Source organism: Symphodus melops (assembly GCF_947650265.1).
Source record: "Symphodus melops genome assembly, chromosome: 6".
Taxonomy (NCBI): domain Eukaryota; kingdom Metazoa; phylum Chordata; class Actinopteri; order Labriformes; family Labridae; genus Symphodus; species Symphodus melops.
Window position 1 is genome coordinate 800352 of NC_136696.1, and position 27141 is coordinate 827492.

The window sequence follows — 27141 nt, forward strand, 5'->3', positions numbered from 1 at the left end:
AATATTTAACAGAGGATGAGACAGGAGGAGAGGAGAGAGAGAGCAGGAGAAGGAACCAGTGAGATGAATGTGGAGTCAGGTCCAGGAAGCCCATTATCAGACCAGGACCCAGATACATACAAAGACCAGGACCCAGTTACATACAAAGACCAGGACCCAGTTACAGACAAAGACCAGAGTCTCTCTATATCACTCAGTCAATCACCATATCCTATACCAAACACTTCATATACAGTTAGAGATCACCTTAGTTGTTGTTTATTGTGAGGCAGCAACACCACACACACAAATACTTCAGTTATAGTTTTATATATTTTATGATTGCAGCAACACACTCGTACAAAGACACACTAAACAGTTTTGCCTAAAATAAATGTTTTTCGAATGTTGACCTCGATATTTCAAAAATCTTGGCCAGGGCCGCTTTTTTATTTTGGGTTTTTTCCTCTCTCTCTTCTTTTTCCTCTTCAAGCTGCAACTCTGCAGCGTGTATAAATAAGTGTTTATGTCATAAACATTTGATATTATGCATGTTTCTACATTAGTAATTCATATTGTTCCTCGTTTTATATTATTGTTGGTAATAAATTAATTTAAGCACCAAAAACATCTGAAGGCCACTTGGGAGCTGAAAGAACCGGTTCTCTAAAAAGAGCCGGAATTCCCATCACTACTCCAGAGCCCCTGGGCCTGCCACTGCCTCCACTTCTAAGAGAAAGTCAAGAAAGGAGGGTCAGGTGTAGCCATGCTTGAGACATTTGGCTTTGTGGCTAAAAAGAAAAAGTAAACTGTCACTATAGCTATGTTTGCAGCTGTTTACTTTTCAGGTTTTCAGGTTTCTTTTTGAGGTTCAAAGTCTTTTTTTGTGAGGTTTAAATAAAATGTGGACAATTATTTCTTAAATAAGCTTTGTAAAACCCTTCTTGAAATTATTGGTTTGACCATATTCATAAGGGCCTTTTGGAGACCAACATAAATTAGTTGGAGAAAACAATGGTGCTTATTGACAGTGAATTGATCCGTTCTGACCAACCTAAAAAAACATTTTGTTTCTGTCATTGATGCTGAAGTTTAGGGAATTGGTTCTGTGAGCTGAAAGATCTCTAATAGTCCTTCTGATTTATCGCTGTGTGCCGGTGCCTATGTGGCAGCTGCTTGAGCCGGGAAAGCACTTTGGATGTAGTGGGCTACTGTTAAAGCACTATATAATGCACACCATGTGGGTTGGGCATGCCGAATTTTTTTCAGTCAAAACATATTTATTTACTTTAATCTCTGCACCATGAGTGTCACAGGTGCAGACAGAAAACAGGGAGGAGGACCCAATTACAGTAAAACTAAAATATTTGTTGAACAAAAGGCAAAACAAAACTTTCTCAATTAATGAATCCAAAACGTCCGAAAAACCACAAGGAACAAAACAAAGTAAATCCAGGCAGTAAAGAACACGGGGAAACAAGTAACTTCAAGCAAAGGACAAAAGACAATGAACTGACAAGAGGGTAAGAAAACACAGGCAGTACAACAGCACCCAGCTGGAAGAAGCAATGTCCAAGCTGAAGCCCAGTGACTCAGCAGCTTTCACCTTCAGCACAGAGGACGTGGTGAAAGCCCTCAGGAAGACAAGGGAGAACAGCTCACCTGGCCCAGACAACATCAGCGGCCGTGTCCTGAAGCACTATGCCGAGCAGCTAGGGGGCGTGTTTTTACTACTCCTTCATCGAGAACATCATCACGTTCTCCATCACATGCTGGTTCTACTCCACCAGCCTCCAGAACAGAAACCACCTGCAGAGCATAGCCACAGTCTGCTCTAAGGTCATTGGACTTCCTGTTAGAACTCTGTCGACCATCTATGAGCAGCAGACACTCAGGTTAGCTGGTCAGATCATGCAGGACCCTTCTCACGCTCTTTTCTCAGGGTTCGGGTGTCTCCCTTCAGGACGCCGTCTTCGCTGTCCCTGCTGCAGGACACAGAGGAGAAGAGCAACCTTCATCCCCAGGGCTGTCCAGCTCCTCAACTCCTGATTCCTCTGAACATCCCCTTCCCCCACTCTGACATCCTCCCCTGGACACCATCACCCCCCCTCCCTGGACACCATCACCCCCTCTGCCCTGGACACCATCACCCCCCCTCTAAGGACACCATCACCCCCTCTCCCCTGGACATCATCACCCCCCCTCCCCTGGACACCATCACCCCCCCTCCCCTGGACATCATCACCCCCCCCCTCCCCTGGACACCATCACCCCCCCTCCCCTGGACACCATCACCCCCCCTCCCTGGACACCATCACCCCCTCTGCCCTGGACATCATCACCCCCCCTCTAAGGACACCATCACCCCCCCTCCCCTGGACATCATCACCCCCCCTCTAAGGACACCATCACCCCCTCTGCCCTGGACACCATCACCCCCCCTCTAAGGACACCATCACCCCCCCTCCCCTGGACATCATCACCCCCCCTCCCCTGGACACCATCACCCCCCCTCCCTGGACACCTTCACCCCCCCTCCCTGGACACCTTCACCCCCCCTCCCCTGGACACCTTCACCCCCCCTCCCTGGACACCATCATGTAGTATTCTAAGACATTTCACATTTTATATGACAGATTCTATGAGACCTTTGTACATATACTTGAATTTCCCTCGGGATCAATAAAGTATCTATCTATCTATCTATCTATCTATAGTACACATGGAGTAAAATTTTGATGATTTATGGGAGTGTGGAGACAATGATACAGCTTTGAGGTCATTACCAGATTTCACAGATTTTTTGGATGATCAAGCAGCTTCCTGTACCAGCGTGTGCTGCCATTGCCCGTGGGGCTGAGGTCATTGGAGCGGAGATGACATTCTCCTTTTGAGTTGAATCTGATTGAAGCAGCGTCTCCAGCTGCACACATGAACACGCATATTTGAGCGTATATTGCAGCGTGAGCCTGAAGAAACAGAATGACTGTGGAAGAGAGAGAGTTTGAAGCGTTTGACAGCAGCAGGTTGATTGGTTGAGAAAGTTCCTGGCAGAGTCTGGTTGGTTAATTCCAGGATGATACACGCCCAAAATCAGCTGCTCAGCAGAGAGAGAGAGATAGACATAGTAGTAGGGGGTGTGGTTTCAGAATGAATGAAAGAATTACACCAGTCTTCCTGTCTGAACTCACGCTGAGCTCCATTAAATGTTCAAAACTGAAGACAGGAGATTATCTGAACTGACATATGATGTGATTATGAAGTACACACACACACACACACACACACACACACACACACACACACACACACACACACACACACACACACACACAGACAGACACACAGACACACACACACACAGACAGACACACACACACACACACACACACACACACACACACACAGACACACACAGACAGACACACACACACACACACACACACACACACACACACACACACACACACACACACAGACACAGACAGTCCCAGGTGTGTGGTAGCTCAGTAGAGTAGTGGGTGTGTAATCTTGACTGAGATCAATAACATGTTGGTGTCTTTATTGACATGAACAGCTGGATGAATGTTTGGATGATGTCTGTAGAAAGCTGACATTTGAATGATCCACAATAACACAATGACAAAGTCTCTCTACTTATTTTAGGGACACACTCACTGATTGGACCTAGTTATGTTCTTATCATCTCATTCATCATTCTTTTTATTCTCTTCTTTTATTCTTTATTCAGTTTGAGGAGCTGCAGTTTGTCAGAGATCAGCTGTTCTTCTCTGGCCTCAGCTCTGAAGTCCAACCCCTCCCATCTCAGAGAGCTGTACCTGAGCTACAACAACCTGCAAGATTCAGGAGTGAAGCTGCTGAGTGATTTTCTGCAGAGTCCAAACTGTAGACTGATGTCTCTGAGGTCAGTTCACTTCTTCTCTGTTTGTGTTTTACATCTCATGTGTTTGATTATCAGCTGAAACATTTTCATGTTCACATGTTTCTGACCTCCATGAAGTTTTAGATTGAATGCTGTTCATGTTGATTTTCTTGTTTGAATCTGCATCATCAACAAATCTGATTTTTGGGTCAGTGACAAATAAGGGTTGGCAAGATGAGAAATTCAAAAACTTTTTAAAGTTCTGTTTTAAAAGCATTCATCAGGTCTGTCAAAATGTACATTTTGTGTTCATGTTGGTTCCATGCCATTTGAAATAACATTTGTTCCAATTTTTTTACAAAAATCACACAGAATGTGCCTGAAAATGTCAAATGGTGTAACCGAAAAAGAATGATAAATTTTAAATATTTAATCCAAATAGAATGCACATAAATGCAGCCATAAAAATAATTAACTGCTTTTAAAATAAGGATTACATCCAAATATAAATTTCAGGCTTTTTTAAATACATTGAGTGGGACATAAACTATAATCATCCTTTGAAAATGTTCTAAAACATGTTATTGCACTGCAATAGAGGGTTACTTTATTTTCCACATTAATGTTTCTGTATATTTTAATATTTTCATGAAAAATACTGGTTACACCAACTGACTATGTTGCTTTTATAGTCAAAGGTCACTGTTTCTTGAAAAAATGACACAAAGAATGACAGTAAAATGAATTCAAGGTTAAATTAACTTTATTTTGTGAGAGAGAGAGAGAGAGAGAGACAGAGAGAGAGACAGAGAGAGAGACAGAGAGAGACAGAGAGAGAGAGAGAGAGAGAAAGAGAGAGAGAGAGAGAGAGAGAGATAGAGAGAGAGAGAGAGAGAGAGAGAGAGAGAGAGAGAGAGAGAGAGAGAGAGAGAGAGAATGAAGGTAAAAACAGAAGGGGGATTGAAAGCAGAGTGTTTGTTTTTAGTGCCATGCACGCTGTTTCAGAGAGGAGAACTTCTGAATCTTAAAGTTCAGGCAGTGTGTGCTTGGAAGTGTTTCCAGTCCTTTGCTGTGAGTTTTGAATGACGCGAGTTCAAAGGTTCTGGCTCAGAGACAATGTTCAGCACATCAGACTTGTAATAGAAAAGGAGATCAGGTGATTGAGGCCAGGTGAAGACACTCACTTCCAGTTCGTCACCCACCACCTGCATGACCTGTCCCACAAAAGGCTTTCTTTCATATCTGACCAGGATGAACATTCCTTTCAGATCCTGCTGACATGTTGAGGGGTGGTTTCCTGGTAGGTTTGGGAAATCTACTGCGGACCATAGCAGTTGCAGGTACCAGGTCTTGCACAGAAGCATGAAATGTCCCTCCACTGCATTGCAGCTGGCACTTCAGAGGTCACTTGGTGAATTCTGAGTGTGCCTTTCACGGCTGGGACATTTGTTGGGACTGATTCATCATACTTTGCAATGGCTTCCTCTGATATCCAATAGTAGTTGATGCTAGAGGGCTGATCTTTCCGGAAGTTTTACAGCTCCTCTGCTGTTTGCAAGTCAGTGCCTCTTTTGACTGCTGTATCCACAATACGCTTTAAAGCCCCACCCACTCCATCAGGAGCTCCCTTCCCATGCGATTTCTCACTGAAGTTCCATGTGACCCTTTGGAAGCCATACAGAAAAGGCACTGTGCTGAGTAGGTGAAAGTTTTTCTTGTTCTGGTACTGGGTCACTGGTCCATGGCTGATGATGTGTAGGGTGCAAGGTGGTGTCTCACATTTGCCTTTGACATCCCTCAACACAGGCTCCATGTGCGCCCATACAGCACGTTCATCATGGCGAGGAGAGGCAGAGAGAGTGGCATAGGAGATTGATGAGGAGGCTGTATACACCACACAGGTGTGGACTGTAACCTGCTTGCGACTTCCACCAAAGTGGAAAGCCTGAGTTTCCCTGTTGAGCTTACAGCCATAGTTCTCAGAAAAGTCTACGTGAATGCAGACTTCATCCTCGCACAGAGTTTCTTTTAGCTCTCTGAGTGTTTTCACTTGATGTAGCCAGTTGAATTGATGCTTCGCAAGAGAGTCCAGATTCTTGTTAAGCAAAGCCAGCAGATCATCACACTTACCACTTTGTGTGACTTTTTCAAAGTTGGTAAATGTTTTCCCTTCTTCAGAGGAGACTACCCTGGACCACTGCTGCCATGTTATTAGAGTTGCCTCCAAAGGTCCCTCGAACTCGATTTCATTGTAGCAGCACTCCGCACAGGTGCGATACATGCAAGTCTTGCTGGTAGTGTTGCATGCAATAGATGCCAGCAAGTCAGAAATGCTGTTGGTCAGAAGAAGGCCTCTCTGATACAACTTGTCAACAAGCAGCTTGACATTTTCATGCTCTATGCAAGCACATGTATTTCTGTCAGAGTCTTTTGCTGGTGTTACATAAAAAGGACAATACCTAACAAACTGTCTGTATGACAATTTGAGGTGTCTCATGACTGTTGTATTGTACTGTGGATGGAGCTCCTTCAGAGAGTAAAGTAGTACCCTCCTTTGCTTTTTGATTTTATTTTTCGTTACAGTGTCCTTTTTGCCTGATAACATACGACTATTCTCATCCCTGCAAAGAAAGCTGGCCACTTCTTCTCTTCTCGCCTGTGATGCTTTCTTTTTGAGTCTCGGTTTGTTCTTTTCGATCACCATTTTCTGTTTTTCCTTTTGCTTCTTTAGTTTCCTCTGTATGTTTTGTGTCTTGAGTTTTGCTGCCTGGAGTTCCCTTTTAACTTTGTGAAGTTCAGACCTCAGCCTTTCCCTCTCTTTTAGCACTGAGCAGTAGGTTTTGTTCTTTGTTTCCTTTTCTTTCCTTTCAGGGGTTGAGGATGCTTGCAGCCCCTCACCAATTGGCTGCTCATAGTCATGATCATCAAGGTGATTACACATTGGATCAGGATGGTCTAGCTGCTGAATATCATCTGCTGATGTGTTTATAGATGGTGGAGTTAAGTTCAGCACATCAGAAAGCACCCTTTTCTTTTCTCTGAAGTTTCTCTGATCTTCTCCTGCTTTTTTTTTTTTGAAAGCTCGGCTACTGGAGTATTTTTATTCTTGCCCTCTCTCTCTCTCCTACGATAACTATGAATCAAACAGACAAATGAAAACAATTACCATACTTGTAAAAACAGTTGCCTTCTTTTATTCCCACTGACTAACTCTCAAAACACCTGAATCACTACATCATTCTGACTTTAACTGTGTGTGTGTGTGTGTGTGTGTGTGTGTGTGTGTGTGTGTGTGTGTGTGTGTGTGTGTGTGTGTGTGTGTGTGTGTCACCTTTCCCGTCTTTCAGCAAGGTAATTGGCCCTTGCTGCAGGATCGGCATTCATGCGTGCTCTGTGCCGAGCCACTTTTTCTGTACTTGAAAGAGGCATCTGTTGGAGGGAAAGAGGCTCTATTATGTTTTATTAATTATGAAACAGCAGAAAATTTAATGAATTGTGTTTTACAGATGAACTTTTTAATTATTGACTAACATTTATCTGTTCATGTTTAAAGGTAGGTGTCACTGTACACCTACTTAATTCTTCTACATTATTAAATTAATAATTAATACTTTACACTTAAAAATAGTTCTACATAGTAAGTAGTTCATATTACAACATAAATCAGAATCATAAACTACTGATATTTGATAAAACTGGCCTCTAACAGAGACGTTTGTAATAGGAGTCAAATGGTGTAACCGGTTACACCATTTGACATTTCAATTTCAAATCAAATTTGACAGGCATTATTATGGACACCTATACACAGGCTTTGTGTGAATATTTCAAACATAATTTTTAAAGTAAACACTGGTTTTTATAATGATGAAGATTAATAAATGTTTTCCTGGGGTCATACCATTTGACATGTAACCATAAGCATACCTGACCGGACCCCAAAAATGTAGAATTATCTCAAATTTGAAAGAGAGTTACTGACCGTGGCACACGGCAGTTAGTCTCAGCAGGGGTCCTTCTCTGTGATGTCATTTCCTGTCACATTGTCTTCTTGCATCATATTACCAAAATGGCTCCTTGAATGGTGGTTACACCACCTTGACACTTCAGGACTTTGACTTGACAGACAAAATTGCCCAAATAGAATATAATATTCTGAACAACTGTGTTTTATTACTTTTATACACTATTAAATAAATCTAGTGTAAGATTATGCCAAACTAGTTGATAGCATGTTTTTTTTGAACGTTTTAACCTTTTTAAGCAAGTTAAACTATTTCGTACAAAGTTTTTAGGGTTACACCACATGACATTTTTGCCATTATCCCCCAAATATTCTCTCAAAATATATTAAAACCATATATTTTACACTAGGTCTTCAAAAAAAGGAATGTATGCAAGTAATATGTCAGTTTATTTGAAAATTTCAACCTTTTTAAATGTAAGCAAATCACATAGACACAAAAAAATAAGCGTCACGTCATTGACCCTTTTAACAAAATACTTTAAATGGAGTTCTTTAAGTCTTTAAAGTGAAAGTTTCTGATTTGTATTAAATGTTCAAAACTGAAGACACAAGATTATCTGAACTGACATATATTTGATTATTAAGCACACACACACACACACACACACACACACACACACACACACACACACACACACACACAGATACACACACAGATACACACACACACACACACAGATACACACACACACACACACACACACACACACACACACACACACACAGATACACACACAGATACACACACACACACACACACACACACACACACACACACACACACACACAGATACACACACAGATACACACACACACACACACAGATACACACACACACACACAGATACACACACACACACACACACACACACACAGATACACACACACACACACACACACACACACACACACACACACACACACACACAGATACACACACACACACACACACACACACAGATACACACACACACACACACACACACACACACACACACACACACACACACAGATACACACACACACACACACAGATAGTCACCCTCACAAACTCACACACACATACATACTCTCTCTCTCTCTCTCTCTCTCTCTCTCTATCTCTCTATCTTACACACACACAGACACACACACACACAGACACACACAGACACACACACACACACACACACACACACACACACACACAGACACACACACACACACACACACACACACACACAGACAGTCCCAGGTGTGTGTAGCTCAGTAGAGTAGTGGGTGTGTAATCTTGACTGAGATCAGTAACATGTTGGTGTCTTTATTGACATGAACAGCTGGATGAATGTTTGGATGATGTCTGTAGAAAGCTGACATTTGAATGATCCACAATAACACAATGACAAAGTCTCTCTACTTATTTTAGGGACACACTCACTGATTGGACCTAGTTATGTTCTTATCATCTCATTCATCATTCTTTTTATTCTCTTCTTTTATTCTTTATTCAGTTTGAGGAGCTGCAGTTTGTCAGAGATCAGCTGTTCTTCTCTGGCCTCAGCTCTGAAGTCCAACCCCTCCCATCTGAGACTTCTGTACCTGGACTCCAACGAGCTGCAGGATTCAGGAGTGAAGCTGCTGAGTGATTTTCTGCAGAGTCCAAACTGTAGACTGGAGACTCTGAGGTCAGTTCACTTCTTCTCTGTTTGTGTTTTACATCTCATGTGTTTGATTATCAGCTGAAACATTTTCATGTTCACATGTTTCTGACCTCCATGAAGTTTGAGATTGAATGCTGTTCATGTTGATTTTCTTGATTGAAGAAATGTTTCATTTTTCTGTATATTTTAATATTTTCATGAAAAATACTGGTTACACCAAATGACTATGTTGCTTTTATAGTCAAAGGTCACTGTTTCTTGAAAAAATGACACAAAGAATGACAGTAAAATGAATTCAAGGTTAAATTAACTTTATTTTGTGTGTGTGTGTGTGAGAGAGAGAGAGAGAGTGCTTGAGTAAATAACTTTGTGTGTGTTAGAGTGAAAGAACAAGAACTTATTTTATTGTAGAAAACAATGTGACAAGAATCATCAACTAACATCTAATAATCAAAAACTGAGAGAGAGAGAGAGAGAGAGAGAGAGAGAGAGAGAGAGAGAGAGAGAGAGAGAGAGAGAGAGAGAGAGAGAGAGAGAGAGAGAGAGAGAGAGAGAGAGAGAGAGAGAGAGAGAGAGATAGATAGATAGATAGATAGATAGATAGATAGATAGATAGATAGATAGATAGATAGATAGATAGATAGATAGATAGATAGATAGAAACAGAAGGGGGATTGAAAGCAGAGTGTTTGTTTTTAGTGCCATGCACGCTGTTTCAGAGAGGAGAACTTCTGAATCTTAAAGTTCAGGCAGTGTGTGCTTGGAAGTGTTTCCAGTCCTTTGCTGTGAGTTTTGAATGACGCGAGTTCAAAGGTTCTGGCTCAGAGACAATGTTCAGCACATCAGACTTGTAATAGAAAAGGAGATCAGGTGATTGAGGCCAGGTGAAGACACTCACTTCCAGTTCGTCACCCACCACCTGCATGACCTGTCCCACAAAAGGCTTTCTTTCATATCTGACCAGGATGAACATTCCTTTCAGATCCTGCTGACATGTTGAGGGGTGGTTTCCTGGTAGGTTTGGGAAATCTACTGCGGACCATAGCAGTTGCAGGTACCAGGTCTTGCACAGAAGGATGAAATGTCCCTCCACTGCATTGCAGCTGGGACTTCAGAGGTCACTTGGTGAATTCTGAGTGTGCCTTTCACGGCTGGGACATTTGTTGGGACTGATTCATCATACTTTGCAATGGCTTCCTCTGATATCCAATAGTAGTTGATGCTAGAGGGCTGATCTTTCCGGAAGTTGTACAGCTCCTCTGCTGTTTGCAAGTCAGTGCCTCTTTTGACTGCTGTATCCACAATAGGCTTTACAGCCCCACCCACTCCATCAGGAGCTCCCTTCCCATGCGATTTCTCACTGAAGTTCCATGTGACCCTTTGGAAGCCATACAGAAAAGGCACTGTGCTGAGTAGGTGAAAGTTTTTCTTGTTCTGGTACTGGGTCACTGGTCCATGGCTGATGATGTGTAGGGTGCAAGGTGGTTTCTCACATTTGCCTTTGACATCCCTCAACACAGGCTCCATGTGCGCCCATACAGCACGTTCATCATGGCGAGGAGAGGCAGAGAGAGTGGCATAGTAGATTGATGAGGAGGCTGTATACGCCACACAGGTGTGGACTGTAACCTGCTTGCGACTTCCACCAAAGTGGAAAGCCTGAGTTTCCCTGTTGAGCTTACAGCCATAGTTCTCTGAAAAGTCTACGTGAATGCAGACTTCATCCTCGCACAGAGTTTCTTTTAGCTCTCTGAGTGTTTTCACTTGATGTAGCCAGTTGAATTGATGCTTCGCAAGAGAGTCCAGCTTCTTGTTAAGCAAAGCCAGCAGATCATCACACTTACCACTTTGTGTGACTTTTTCAAAGTTGGTAAATGTTTTCCCTTCTTCAGAGGAGACCACCCTGGACCACTGCTGCCATGTTATTAGAGTTGCCTCCAAAGGTCCCTCGAACTCAATTTCATTGTAGCAGCACTCCGCACAGGTGCGATACATGCAAGTCTTGCTGGTAGTGTTGCATGCAATAGATGCCAGCAAGTCAGAAATGCTGTTGGTCAGAAGAAGGCCTCTCTGATACAACTTGTCAACAAGCAGCTTGACATTTTCATGCTCTATGCAAGCACATGTATTTCTGTCAGAGTCTTTTGCTGGTGTTACATAAAAAGGACAATACCTAACAAACTGTCTGTATGACAATTTGAGGTGTCTCCTGACTGTTGTATTGTACTGTGGATGGAGCTCCTTCAGAGAGTAAAGTAGTACCCTCCTTTGCTTTTTGATTTTATTTTTCGTTACAGTGTCCTTTTTGCCTGATAACATGCGACTATTCTCATCCCTGCAAAGAAAGCTGGCCACTTCTTCTCTTCTCGCCTGTGATGCTTTCTTTTTGAGTCTCGGTTTGTTCTTTTCGATCACCATTTTCTGTTTTTCCTTTTGCTTCTTTAGTTTCCTCTGTATGTTTTGTGTCTTGAGTTTTGCTGCCTGGAGTTCCCTTTTAACTTTGCGAAGTTCAGACCTCAGCCTTTCCCTCTCTTTTAGCACTGAGCAGTAGGTTTTGTTCTTTGTTTCCTTTTCTTTCCTTTCAGGGGTTGAGGATGCTTGCAGCCCCTCACCAATTGGCTGTTCATAGTCATGATCTTCAAGGTGATTACACATTGGATCAGGATGGTCTAGCTGCTGAATATCATCTGCTGATGTGTTTATAGATGGTGGAGTTAAGTTCAGCACATCAGAAAGCACCCTTTTCTTTTCTCCGAAGTTTCTCTGATCTTCTCCTGCTTTTTTTTTTGAAAGCTCGACTACTGGAGTATTTTTATTCTTGCCCTCTCTCTTTCTCCTACGATAACTATGAATCAAACAGACAAATGAAAACAATTACCATACTTGTAAAAACAGTTGCCTTCTTTTATTCCCACTGACTTTCAAAACACCTGAATCACTACATCATTCTGACTTTAACACTGTGTGTGTGTGTGTGTGTGTGTGTGTGTGTGTGTGTGTGTGTGTGTGTGTGTGTGTGTGTGTGTGTGTGTGTGTGTGTGTGTGTGTGTGTGTGTGTGTGTGTGTGTGTGTGTGTGTGTGTGTGTGTGTGTGTGTGTGTGTGTGTGTGTGTCACCTTTCCCGTCTTTCAGCAAGGTAATTGGCCCTTGCTGCAGGATCGGCATTCATGCATGCTCTGTGCCGAGCCACTTTTTCTTTACTTGCATCTGTTGGAGGGAAAGAGGCTCTATTATGTTGTATTAATTATGAAACAGCAGAAAATTTAATGAATTGTGTTTTACAGATGAACTTTTTAATTGTTGACTAACATTTATCTGTTCATGTTTAAAGGTAGGTGTCACTGTACACCTACTTAATTCTTCTACATTATTAAATTAATAATTAATACTTTACACTGAAAAATAGTTCTACATAGTAAGTAGTTCATATTACAACATAAATCAGAATCATAAACTACTGATATTTGATAAAACTGGCCTCTAACAGAGACGTTTGTAATAGGAGTCAAATGGTGTAACCGGTTACACCATTTGACATTTCAATTTCAAATCAAATTTGACAGGCATTATTATGGACACCTATACACAGGCTTTGTGTGAATATTTCAAACATAATTTTTAAAGTAAACATTGGTTTTTATAATGATGAAGATCAATAAATGTTTTCCTGGGGTCAGACCATTTGACATGTAACCATAAGCATACCTGACCGGACCCCAAAAATGTAGAATTATCTCAAATTTGAAAGAGAGTTACTGACCGTGGCACACGGCAGTTAGTCTCAGCAGGGGTCCTTCTCTGTGATGTCATTTCCTGTCACATTGTCTTCTTGCATCATATTACCAAAATGGCTCCTTGAATGGTGGTTACACCACCTTGACACTTCAGGACTTTGACTTGACAGACAAAATTGCCCAAATAGAATATAATATTCTGAACAACTGTGTTTTATTACTTGTATACACTATTAAATAAATCTAGTGTAAGATTATGCCAAACTAGTTGATAGCATGTTTTTTTTGAACATTTTAACCTTTTTAAGCAAGTTAAACTATTTCGTACAAAGTTTTTAGGGTTACACCACATGACATTTTTACCATTATCCCCCAAATATTCTCTTAAAATATATTAAAACCATATATTTTAGACTAGGTCTTCAAAAAAAGGAATGTATGCAAGTAATATGTCAGTTTATTTGAAAATTTCAACCTTTTTAAATGTAAGCAAATCACATAGACACAAAAAAATAAGCGTCACGTCATTGACCCTTTTAACAAAATACTTTAAATGGAGTTCTTTAAGTCTTTAAAGTGAAAGTTTCTGATTTGTATTAAATGTTCAAAACTGAAGACAAGATTATCTGAACTGACATATATTTGATTATTAAGCACACACACACACACACACACACACACACACACACACACACACACACAGATACACACACAGATAGTCACCCTCACAAACTCACACACACACACATACATACTCTCTCTCTCTCTCTCTCTCTATGTTCTTATCATCTCATTCATCATTCTTTTTATTCTCTTCTTTTATTCTTTATTCAGTTTGGAGAGCTGCAGTTTGTCAGAGATCAGCTGTTCTTCTCTGGCCTCAGCTCTGAAGTCCAACCCCTCCCATCTGAGAAAGCTGGACCTGGACTCCAACGAGCTGCAGGATTCAGGAGTGAAGCTGCTGAGTGATTTTCTGCAGAGTCCAAACTGTAGACTGGAGACTCTGAGGTCAGTTCACTTCTTCTCTGTTTGTGTTTTATATCTCATGTGTTTGATTATCAGCTGAAACATTTTCATGTTCACATGTTTCTGACCTCCATGAAGTTTTAGATTGAATGCTGTTCATGTTGATTTTCTTGTTTGAATCTGCATCATCAACAAATCAGATTTTTAACAAAATACTTTAAATGGAGTTCTTTAAGTTTTTAAAGTGAAAGATTCTGATTTTTATTAAATGTTCAAAACTAAAGACACGAGATTATCTGAACTGACATATATGTGATTATGAAGCACACACACACACACACACACACACAGTTATGTTCTTATCATCTCATTCATCATTCTTTTTATTCTCTTCTTTTATTCTTTATTCAGATTGGAGAGCTGCAGTTTGTCAGAGATCAGCTGTTCTTCTCTGGTCTCAGCTCTGAAGTCCAACCCCTCCCATCTCAGAGAGCTGAACCTGAGCTTCAACAATCTGCAGGATTCAGGAGTGAAGCTGCTGAGGGACCTTGAGAAGGATCCAGACTACAGACTGGAGATTCTGATGTATGTAAAGGGTTAAGTTGAGTCCGTCCTGGTCTCTGCTGATTATTATTATAATAATAATGATCTTATATGATTATAATAATAATGATCTTATATGATTATAATAATAATGATTATAATAATAATGATCTTATATGATTATAATAACAATGATCTTATATGATTATAATAATAATAATAATAATAATGATCTTATATGATTATAATAATAATGATCTTATATGATTATAATAATAACAATGATCTAATATGATTATAATAATAATGATCTTATATGATAATAACTCATGATTTCTCTGATTTTTGTCTTTTTATATCAACAGATGGAAGTGAGTGTTTAAAGAGAGGATCCTGTTGTTCCTGACGATCACAGAGCTGGAAGCAGCAGCAGCTGGTGTTTGGTGAGTCTGTAACTGGGCCGTGTTACTGGGAGACTGACGGACCAATCACAGCTCAGATGAGTCTCAGTGCTGCAGTCTGAGCTGCTCTGAGATCAGCTCCACCGTCACACACAGGACCATGACCTCGGACTGTTTTCTATTCTCATATTCTGAACTTAAACTGCTTCATGACTCAACGAGCCAAGATGAACTCTTTGGATATAAATGTTTGTGTTACAGCACCACCCTGTGGACATGTGCAGTGCTGCACTCTTATTCACAGATAACAGTAGAAGTTGATGCCACCTGTTAAAGTGTGAAGTTGTGTTTGTAACCACGAGTCGTTGGTCGTCTGATAATAAATCAGTCGTCTCTTTGTTGGATCCAAACAAAGAGGAGGCTTCACTTAGTTTTTAAAAGAACTACAAACATGGATGTCTGGGTCCAGGTGCAGACTCAGCACCTGAATATTGTTTCCTTTAAAACCTCCTTTAGGAAACACTGGAGCATCCTTTACCAAAGGAGATGAGAAAGTGCCGACCCACAATTCATTGCGGCCACAACTTTTAAAGCAACTCGCTCATCCGACCCGTATCGAGCGTTCAGGAAAACTAAGGATCTGTGAGAGGAGACATGTGGAGACAATCTGCATATTGATTTGACTTATAATTATTTACAGCCTTTGTGTTTATTTCATTTCTTTTTATGGTGTGAAGAAGGTGAACTTTGCTTTTATACATTCTTGTATCATGTTTGTGGAGATGATTTGATGTTATTTGACCAGCGTAGATGGTCGGATTTGAACCCTGGTTGGATGAAAATGTTCGTCTCAATGTCCTAAGAAAGTTTATCCACCTGAAAATTCAAATAAACATTCGTTAGTATACAAAGTGAACATGTCGGTATTCTTTCTTTGGTCAACAGATGTGGCTATAAAACCCATTAGGCAAATTCCAGAGGAGGCCAGAGGAGTATCTGGTTGTCATGTAAATCAAGTATCCCAGGACATACAGTAGATGTTGACCTAGCCGTCTCTGGTTTGTTTCAGGGCTGGAACAAACCGGTTTCTGATTAGCAGATGCGTATTGAAATTCTTTGAAGGTGTTTTCTGCGTCTTGCGAACCCCCCGAGGAGTTCAGTTTGGTGTCAGAGTCATTAACTTTGTCTGTAAGGGAGTGTGAATCCAGAGGAAGAGAGAGAAGCTCTCTGTGGGTTCACCGATTTAGATCGATATATTCCATAACAGCTTAAAATTATAAACACAAAAAGACTGATATCTTGAGAGAAGTGATCAGACCAGCAGAAAGACGAGAAACAAAGAAGACTCAAACAAGACGCAACAAAAACTCTTCAACTCCTCCTGTCTCATCCTTTGCAGCAGGCAGAAAAGGGGCGTGGCTATGCTCCACCCATAGTGAGACAAGGATCCAACAACTCAACAGATGAATTCCTTATAACTAAAGTCAAAGAAGAATAAAAGTAAATAAAAGGCTTTATGACGTCACCATATTGAACTAATTATGAGCTCTCATTGAGACAGTCATCTCTGAACATTCAGGAAAATATCATGGAAATCTGTCATTCAAAGTGTTAATCAATGAATCAGAGGAAAGCATCAGTATGAAAACAGAAAAGATAATGTGACCCTCTATATATGATAATACAGAGTCTAAATATATGTTTAAACGTATGAGCTTTAGAAAATACTGAGCACAAGATGGGAGGAAGATGTTCAGTTTAAATCCAAGAACTCACTTTTAAACAATTCTTTTCTTTTCCTTTTAAACAATTCCCAGAGATTTTCCAATGTTTGTCAATGTTGATTCATTCACAGACAGGAGGTCTTCTGACCTGGTCTCAGTCAGTCGTCTTATCTGGAGGTGAAGGATCAAAGAACTCAATGGTAACTCTCAGTTTAGTGCCCCCATGAGAGAGTCACCGGAGACGCCCCTGTGGCTTGGATGAGCCTCCCAACAGGACGTCGTAAAACTCTCAGCGGTCATCTATCTGAAGTTAAGAATCAGTGGATAACTGAGAGAGAGGGGATTTTGAGTCCAGTATCAAATATTTAGGCTCCACGAGCATGTGAGGGAGAGCGAGCGACAGGTTACTGGTGCAGTTCACCTGACGGCCATGTGCTGTTTTAGAAAGTTACTTATATCCCCTTCAATAAATCTTTCTCCTCCTGGGCTGTCTCGTCACATTCGGTTCCTGTGGATCGATGGCGTGGACGGCCTGCTGCTGTGTGACCCGTCTGAGTCCGACTGCTACGACAAATAATATAAGCCTTACATGAATATACATGTCAACGTGGATCTAAGAGTTTTTAATGCTGGTTTGTTACTTTAGCTGTTTATTTATAGATCATGAAACCAAAACAAACTGCTGTTTGGCCACGCCTCCTCCATACTGAAGCCTCCGCTCTCTTCCAGAGACACACCTCCAACCGCCCTATACTCACGTTCGCCCTATACTTAGCTGGTAGCTTCAGTCACCTGTGTCCTGCATTGTAGTGTTAGCATTCTAATGTTAGCGCACTTTAGTTAGCTGGTAGCTTCAGTCACCTGTGTCCTGCGTTGTAGTGTTAGCATGCTAATGTTAGCGCACTTTAGTTAGCTGGTAGCATCAGTCACCTGTGTCCTGCATTGTAGTGTTAGCATGCCAATGTTAGCACACTTTAGTTAGCTGGTAGCTTCAGTCACCTGTGTCCTGCATTGTAGTGTTAGCATGATAATGTTAGCGCACTTTAGTTAGCTGGTAGCTTCAGTCACCTGTGTCCTGCATTGTAGTGTTAGCATGCCAATGTTAGCACACTTTAGTTAGCTGGTTGCTTCAGTCACCTGTGTCCTGCATTGTAGTGTTAGCATGTATTAGAATAATAGGCCTCTTTCTACTCATAATCAAAGTGTTTACTGCAATAATGTATTGTTGAATAAAGGTTTGATCACCAAATACAAAGGAATGATTAGATATCCATTGTATGAATGATGTTTGTTCACATTTATATTATATCAGTTATTATATCATGTTTTACTCTCAGTGTTTTAATCTAATTGTTTGAGATTTTAGTTCAGAGGTTAAAGGTATTCTGTGAAGAGGGCTTGCAGAAGTGAGTGCACATTCCAACATGTGTTTTGATGTGGTCCTTTAAACTGAATCACTCACCAAATCAAACATAGGTTTAGTTTAAGGCCCTGAACAGTTAATCACTCATCCACATTGATCGGTTCAGTGGGCCTTGATAGTTAATCACTTAAATGGTTTGTTGCTTAAAAAGGAAATGATTCCTAGATGTCTTCTTGTGATAAGAAACAGGCCAGGTAGGATGTGTCTTCCCCTATAGAAGGACAAAGGAATCAGGAGTATGATGCACCAATGAGAGAAGTGGAACCAAACATCAGGAGGCGCATAATTTGGAAAGATGTCCCAATCAGAGGAAGGAAACGGCACATTCTCAAATGCATAATTTGGTTAGATAATCTCTGTCTAATGTATAAAAGGGTTCAGGGAAAGATAGTCGGGGCTCAGACTTCGCGAACTGACCAGGTATCTGTCTGTTGTCAGGGACACGTAGTGTTGAACCCAGAGACTCTGTAACTTCTATTCTTGATTCATCGGGTTAATAAACTCTGTTAACCTGAAAGAGACATTTCAGTCATTTCTTTTATCCCATCAAAAGAATGCACAGAGAGATTTGAGGTAATTATTTAGAGGAGTCAGATTTCTATTAACAACATTTAGGAAAAGGATTCAATAACAACTTTTATCCTTCACTTGGTGACCCCGACGTGATGGGGGATGAGGTTTGACGGAGGACGTAAGTATTGATTAATTTATGAAAATTTTATGAAATATGTTTAATTCAAATGTTTTAATTTCTTCAGGTGGTAGAACGACTGCATTGAAGTCTATGGTACAACGTCCAGACCTATCCAGACATCGAGAGGCCTCACAAAAACCAAAGGTGAACACAAACCTTTTCCATAAAATTGTGCACATTGGAAAATCTAAATTATCGTTGTCTGGTTTGGGTATAGACGGTGTTAATGTCTAAATTTAGAAAATGGAATCAAGAATACAAGTAAGCAATCAAACAGAAGGCCATGCGAAGAGAAGTCAGGGGCGAGAGACTGGCTGTGAAACCAGGGGCGAGAGACTGGTTAGAAAGCCAGGGGCGAGAGACTGGTTGTGAAGTCAGGGGCGAGAGACTGACTAGGAAACCAGGGGCAAGAGACTGACTAGGAAACCAGGGGCGAGAGACTGGTTAGTTAGCCAGGGGCGAGAGACTGGCTGGGTTGAATGTTGGGCTGGATCTTTTCTTTTGACACTGAATGACAATGTCAAGAAGGCAACAGGTTGAACGCTGGTCATTTCAGTCGACAGAGAACTGTGTGTGGGATCATTGGGGAGGCGGTGAATCAGCAGAAGTGTATTTAAACTGTTTGTGAGTCTGGGATAGAACCCCCAGTGACTGGCCGCAGTTGTCATTAGGACTGCTGTAGAAGCTTGCCAGTTAGGACTCCAAATAGGGCATTGCGTCTATACATTTTCTGCTGTTCACGTGTATATAGTGTCTTTTGTTGTGTGTTAACTTGGACAGAAGTTCTGTTCCTTAAGTTCAAGTACAAATATTTAGAGATATATATTTTTTATTCCGTTCATTGCACCTCCTTTTCTCTTTTCTCTTACTGGTTCAGAGAGTGGAAAGGGGAAAGGCAGGGTTTTTTTCTTCTACCCTGTTACTAGTATTTTGAGCAACACCTTTAGCTCTACCTAGTAGATGTGTGTGTGCTGGTGGAGTCTTTGGATGTGTGAGTGAGCGCTGTACAACCTGAGTAGATGTGTGTGTGTGCTGTTGATGTCTGTTGGTGTGTGTGTTTGTGTGCTGTGTGGTAAATCATGTGTGTGAAGGCCTGTGTAAATATTTTGTTTGAGTGTGATTGATAAATAGAATTTTAGTGTTATTAAATAGGCAATAATAGTGGAACATTTCCCGAAGGAGATGAGTAGATCTTTTAAAATTCTTCTAAAAGGTTTAAAATAGATGAACTATACATTTGCATAGTTAAGAGGAGGAGTTCCTTTCTAACTGCTGGAAGATTCATTTTGGGTTTTGGCTGTTGATTGGAAGAGTGGGGCTCTGGTCTGTGTGCTTGTTGACTCTGTGCACTGAGTTGATCAGTATCTTTAAAGGAGAGATTAGATAGGGTGTTTTACAGGAGAGAAGAAGGCCCCATCCTTAGCCCATTCAGTATCACCCCACAGTCCTCACTGTTGTTACTTTGTTTTTATGTAGTTAAATCATGATGGTGTTTTTTTCTTATTGTTATATCGACATATTATATAGCTAAATTTGAGGATTGATTAATTCAAGGAGCGTAGGAAAGGAGTTAGCTGTCGTAGGTCACTAGTACTTATTTGCATGCATCTATCATGCAAACACCCCACTTTGTTTTTTACATTCTTAAAATAGAAAACCAAAAATTACTTTATTTTGGCCCCATAGCTTCATGTAAACTGTGTAATATGTTCACCTTGCTGACATTTCAACTATTTCTAGACTGTTTACGAGTGATGTTTAAACAATTAGACTGGACATTTTACTGATATGACTGACAAACTGTACACAAACATGTTGAGTCAAAGTCAAATTAGATGGTGCTAATCTTGTTGGCATGTTCTTAATATAAGGTTGTACTGGGGGGGGGGCATAGCTTTAGTTCAAACAAGCAGTCCTAGTAGCAGGCCTCCCAGAATCAGTAAAAGCAAAACTAGTTGAAATGCCTGGTTTTAATAGTGTATTGCTCCCCAGATGAGAGATACACGTCTTACATCACTTACGCTCACATAAACAACAGCAAACAGCAGATGATAGAGTTAATAAGACTGAGAGCTTCACCTCCTAAAGATGCTGCTTCAAGAGGCAGAGGCTACTTTGTACTACAATCAAATACAAGCCATCCAAATAAGCGCTGGTGTTTCATCTAGAGCAACCATATGTACAGCAGCCATATCACTCTTATGAGAGGAGTACAGGGTACAATTTCAATCTGTACAGGCGTGGTTACAGGGGATATGGTGGACTTGGCTGGGGTGGGTTTGCTCCAGGTCCACAGAATCAAGGATGTTTTTATTGTGGGACACTCGACCAGTGGGCCAGACACCGCCCAGGACAGTGAGCTGCTCCGGCCCTCCCTCACAGGGCCCTCTGAAGCAGCAAGGAGCATGGTTCTTATCAGTACCAGCCTCCTAATGGACAAGGAGCCATCCAGGTGTGACAGCAGCCTGGTCAAATGTCAAGGGTCATCCAGAGTGCTTTAAGGGAGAGGGTTTGGCAGAGCCCCTCCTCAGAAAGACTGTTGAATTCATGCAGCTCTATGGATGACAAAGAAGTCGTACTGTAATAACCCCTACAATCTACACACACACACACACACACACACACACACACACACACACACACACACACACACACTCTCACTCTCTCATTACTTCCCTGTGTGTTGACATGTACAGAGCTGGGTGATCTTTGGCTGCTGCTGTCCCCGAGGCGTTTATCCTCTGTGTGAGACTGTTATTGTTGGAGGGACACAGAAGCTGAGGCCCCCTCCAGAGTCTGTTATTCCTGCTGTGAGACCCTGTGCAGGAGGAGCTGTCAGCCTCCTCATCCCTCCTGCCTGCATGACCACCATGAGGTCCAGGGTCTACAACTCTGCCCCCCCTCCCCACCTGACATCCCAAACATCGACTCTCACGTCTCTAAACCCACCTGTTCAAACAAGCCTCCTGTTTTTAATGTAGTTAAACCTGTTCATTATTGATTATGTTCTCACACTGTCCTCAGCTTGTCTTTGGCTCTAGTGTCCGATGATTAGAGGCTCATCCCTCCTGTCCTTCAACCAGAAGAAGAAGCAGATTCATGTGTGCTGAGAAGAAGAGGAAAGGCTGCAGTGTTTCCTCAGAGGTCACTGTTTTAATATTCAGAATGATCGATGGATTTATAAAACGGAGCGTTTCCATAAGAACAGAAGGAGTAAAGCAGCGTGGGCCTGGGAGAGCAGCATTTACATCAGGATGTAGCATTACAGATCCAGGAGGACCAGTGCTGCCAGACTGGAGGCTCTGGTGTGAAGACCAGACCAGACCTGAGTGCAGGTGGGAGATGAGGTCTGAGAGGGACTGGGGGGGACGAGGTTTTGGATGTGGTGTGAGACTTCACTGGGAGCCGTGAAGGTGGATGAGGATGCTGGACTTCTGCTCATCCTGGAGTCTGTCTCTGTGTGGTACCCCGAACCAGACCCGGCCTGAGACTGATCCTGCATCAGGGTGTGTGAGTCTGGAGATGTTTGTTTTTGTGATGGTAGAAAAACAGGCAGGAAGTGAGTTCAGGCGGGCGGGTGGAGCAGCCATCAGCATGGAGGATAACTCCAGCCTTTTAGAGGATTCATCTTCAGAGAGTTCAAAGCTGCTGCAGGTGAAATGTTCTGATGTTCTGTTTGGACTCCAGAGAAAGGAAGAATTAAATCTGCAGGTTGTGTCCAACAAAGCAACGCTCTCCCCCCGATGACTTCACTTCCTGTGGTTGCAGCTTTCAGCCCTTTTCAGACAGAATGATGGCGGCTCCAGTAAACGCCTTTGGTTTCACGCTGTTTGTGATTAATGGAACATCAAGAGCCGATCTGAGCTCAGCGTGATTTGTTCCTGAGGACACGAGTCTGCCCGGGACACACACATCATTAATGAACGAGGGGAGTGTGTGTGTGTGTGTGTGTGAAGCTGTCTCTGAGAGGGACAGGAGAGCGTCCCTAATTTGAGTCGTGTTTTTACACAAAACAAATCTCAGCTTGTTGTTCCTCGTGGTTCAGATGCTGCAGGAGAGATTGTGTCTGTTGAAACAAGCGAAGAGGAAGCAACCTTTTCCTGAAGCTGGATATTACAAATGTTGTGTTGTAAGGAAGTGGTTTTGGTAAATACTCTGTTTGACTTACTTGCTCATCTAAAGCTACGACATGCAGCTGGTTAGCGTAGCATAGCACAAATAGTGTGTAAATAAAGTTGGTGTGAAGGTGAAACATGTTCAGCACAGTGAGAGGGAGGGAAAGTCTCCCACATGTTCATTTCATGTAAAGACGCTTTAACAAGCTCCTGGCAGCAGGAACTTCAACTGCTCCATCAGTGGAGGTCTGAGGGAGTCAAACGAGCCTGGAACTAAACTGACTCAAGTCTTATTGTGTGTCTTTGTTTTCACTGCCGAGCCGGGTGGGGGGGCAGGATGGAGTGCTCCTGGAAGACGCTGCTGCTGCTGGTCTGTGCGTCTCTGGGGGTGCAGTACACCGCCATCTGCACCCTGAGGGACTCCCTGTCTGGACCCTGTGAGGGAGCGTCCCACTGCAGCTCCACGCCACACAGAGGTACGCTCCAACAGCCAATCAGCACTGAGGATTCATACAAACTGTATGTTGAAGAGTCAAAGCAGACTGAAGCTTCAGTAAAGGACAGACGAGAGGAAAGACAAACACCTGCAAACTGTCTCAAGTATAAAAACCACCATATGCACAAGTTTACCTGCAGTTATTGAAATAAGTGAAAATAAGAAATGTCCAAATATTGGCTGCTTAGGAGCTCATATTGTTTATAGCAGAAGATAAACTTTATTGATCCTGCCAGGGGAAATTCAATCACACACACACACAGCTCAGAAGCGCTAGCTCGCTATCAGACCGATTTCCAGATTTGGTCGGTGCTGGGACTTGAACCGGTGACCTTCTGGTTCCCAAATTCGTCCTGAGCTGCTGCTGCTGCCACCTCATCACTGGTCTCACATCAGAGTACAGAGTCTGCATGGATATCATGTCAACAAGATCAAAGTGGACACGGTCACAAAATAAGTTGGACATGGAAGCAGTTTGGAGAAAGACGTGTCATCAAAGGTGTAAGTGAAGCAACAGACAGACTCCCACAGCTCATTAAATCCTCCCTCAAGAAGAACAGGACGGAGAAATGACACATCCCTGATTCTCTAATTGATCTCCTTTAATGTGCTCATCAACTCCTGGTCAGCAGTGATGTATTTAGAGATGGGCTGCTTCCTGTAACCACATGACTGACTCGTGCATCTTGACTCTCTGAGCTGTTGAAGCTTCATCAGCTTGATGTGTTGACGTTCTCCTGGGTGGAAGTCCAGACCAGAACAGATTCAGCTCTCTGAAATGAAACAACTCATTTAGTCTTGATGCTTGTGCTGCTCTCTTGCAGACTCCAGGTGGAGACCATTGTGTGACGACGGTTGGATGCAGGCGGCGTCGCCACGGAAACACATCCTGCTGTTTGCCACGACCCGCAGCGGCTCGTCCTTCACGGGGCAGCTGCTCAACCAGCACCCGGAGGTGTTCTACGTGTTTGAGCCTCTCTTCCACGTGCAGCAGGCCTTCGCCAACTCCAGCAGCAGCAGCCCGCGCCGCCGGCCGGACCGCCGGGCGCTCCTGGGAGCGTACAGGGACCTCCTCCTCAACCTCTACGCCTGCGACCTTCACTTCATGGAGAGCTACATCCGCCCTGAGCCGCAGGACCACGTCACCAGCGCCTTGTTCCGTCGAAGCTCCAGCCACGCCCTCTGTGCCCCTCCCGCGTGCTCGGAGGGAGGCGGGGGCGTGGCCTCAGACCTGCCCGATGAAAGCTGGTGTCCCAAGAAGTGCGGCGCTCTGAACCTGACTTTAGCGTCCCTGTCGTGTCTGTCGAGGGGAAACGTGGCCATAAAGACGGTGCGTGTCCCTGAGGTTGGCGACCTGCGCACCCTGACCGAAGACCCTCGCCTGGACCTGAAGATCATCCACCTGGTGAGAGACCCCCGAGCCGTCCTGGCCTCCTGCATCATGGCCTTTCCAGATCAGTTCCGTGCTTGGAAGATATGGAGCTCCACGGGACGGCAGCCCCGTCACGTGGACCTGTCCCAGATCAGCAGCACCTGTAAGGACATGTCAGCCTCCGCAGAGACCGGCCTGCAGAGACCGGCGTGGCTGCAGGGACGCTACATGCTGGTGCGATACGAGGACCTGGCGTTTGACCCGGAGGAGAAGGCGGCTGAGATCTACAGGTTCGTGGGGCTGGAGACGGGGGAGCGAGTGCGTCTGTGGATTTCAAAGAACACCAACAGTCATGTGTCTGCTCCCTCCCAGTGGAATTACAGATACTCCACCAGCAGAGACTCCAGAGCCGCCGCCCAGAGCTGGAGGCTTGGACTCAGCTTGGACATGGTGAGGACGGTGCAGCGACTGTGCAACCACACGCTCACTCTGCTCGGGTACAAACCGGTTCAGTCTGCAGCTCAGCTCAGAAACCTGTCGCACAGATTAATCCAACACCTGAGCTTTGACACCCACACATGAGCCTTTCTCATGTATGCACATGCACGCCTTGAGCTGCCGTTTCCCCTCCTCTCACCACTAATCACACTCACACAAGAGGACGGGGACACATCTCCTCAGCTTCTTTCAGGACTCACAAAGAAGATGTTGGTTCAGAGTCACCATTTCCAAAGTCAAAAACACTTGTAATGGCGGCTTGCTTCACTTTGAGGTGGACAGGCTGCAGGAGTTTGCTCTCATGAAAAACAATGTGCTCAGTGTTCAGGACTAACACACATGTAAAGACACCAACCAGCCAGGCTCAGACTGAATGTGGATTCTGAAAAGACAAACAGCCAATCAGAGTTTGTGGTTTCAGGTTGGGGGGCGGGGCGTTCCTGTGGACACGCCCCTGCTCACAGGTGTCCCTCACAGCGTGAGCGAGGTGAGCTGAACAGAAGCACTGAGGGGAGTTTACAGGAGTTGTGTGCAGCTTTGGAACAGGACTGTTTCTCTCCTCTCTGTCGTCGTGCTGATGGGATGAACGTTATTTCACTTGTTTCATCAGAGTCATTTCATTTCACTCCTTCTTCACTGTTTTTATCAAAGACATGAAAAGAGCTTTCATCCTAACTCTCTGTACTTCTCAGAGCGGGCCGCCCAAACTCGCCTTCTTTTATTGCTGCATTTTCAAACAATGTCATGAAATCTTCTGCAGCTCGATGACGACAGAACAAAAACTGTGAATGCTGTTTGTGTTTATATTTGTAAAGACTTTTTAATAAACCATTCATAAGTGAAACACCACACAGCCGTGTGTGTGTGTGTGCGTGTGTGTGTGTGTGTGTGTGCGTGCTGCAGTTTCTCTCGTCCTTGTGTCTGAACGCCGTGAGGCAGCGTGCCAGCTCCACACACGGGCCCATTCATGTCCACGGCGTGCTGCTCTCTGGAGAGAAAGGCTGAGCTCGTTTCAGAGGAGGAGCTGGATCGGATGAGTAACAGAAGAACCTTTGATTGACAGTGATTTTCTCTCCTTTGAATCTTGCATGGAGGCGGAGCTTGTTGCCCGCTGGGCGCTGTGAGCTTCAGTGTGATGGACAGTCTACAGTTTGAGCGGAGCGCTCATGCTAACCATGCTAGCATTAAATGGGAGCTGAAATATTCTCTGATGTATTTTTAGACTCCAGCGGTCCTTCAGCTGCTGACAGCGGAGGAATCTCAGCGCTGCCCCCGCAAACAATCGATCTAGATCTCCAGCTAAGGAGGAACAGGATTTAAGATGCGTGCAGAACAGATTGTCTTTCTTTGGACTTCATCTGCACGGCTCTACAAGCGGGCCATGAAGCAGAGCTTTATGACACCCGGGGAGATACGCTTCATCCGCTTTAGCATCACTGACACACAAAGCTGCCACGGCCTGAGTCAGCCGTCAGCTAATTACTCCATAGCACCGCTCCTTTCTGTCTCCTGAACTGTGCTGACTGAATGTAGCTCTAATCAATACTGCTGACTTCTCCATGTGCTGATATTAGAAAACACAAAACGCACCTTTTATTCTCTCCGCTGTTTGTTTCAACTATCGTCCGTCATGTTCAGGAACATTTG

At 43.2% G+C, this 27141-nt stretch overlaps 3 protein-coding genes across 3 annotated transcripts in view; all 3 read left to right on the top strand.

Moving 5' to 3' along the window:
* LOC306825776 (uncharacterized protein) overlaps positions 1-15593 on the top strand; it is a gene marked incomplete at its 5' end in the record, with an annotated part of 41997 nt that extends 26404 nt beyond the window's left edge. Inside the window, 4 exons of the mRNA XM_079346733.1 lie at positions 9380-9553; positions 14097-14270; positions 14640-14813; positions 15137-15593. Coding sequence (XP_079202859.1) covers positions 9380-9553; positions 14097-14270; positions 14640-14813; positions 15137-15146 — 532 coding nt within the window. The 3' untranslated portion in view covers positions 15147-15593. The remainder of the gene's footprint in view (positions 1-9379; positions 9554-14096; positions 14271-14639; positions 14814-15136) is intronic.
* The window catches only part of LOC306825396 (uncharacterized protein), a 498202-nt gene that overhangs the window by 89806 nt on the left and 381255 nt on the right, over positions 1-27141 (top strand). The gene's annotated exons all lie outside the window — the stretch shown is intronic.
* On the top strand, positions 23466-25578 carry LOC306825777 (carbohydrate sulfotransferase 1-like; the record flags this gene model as incomplete). The annotated part of the gene is made up of 2 exons (XM_079346734.1): positions 23466-23604; positions 24449-25578. The coding sequence occupies 2 exons, from the start codon at positions 23466-23468 to the stop codon at positions 25576-25578; spliced, it is 1269 nt and encodes a 422-aa protein (XP_079202860.1).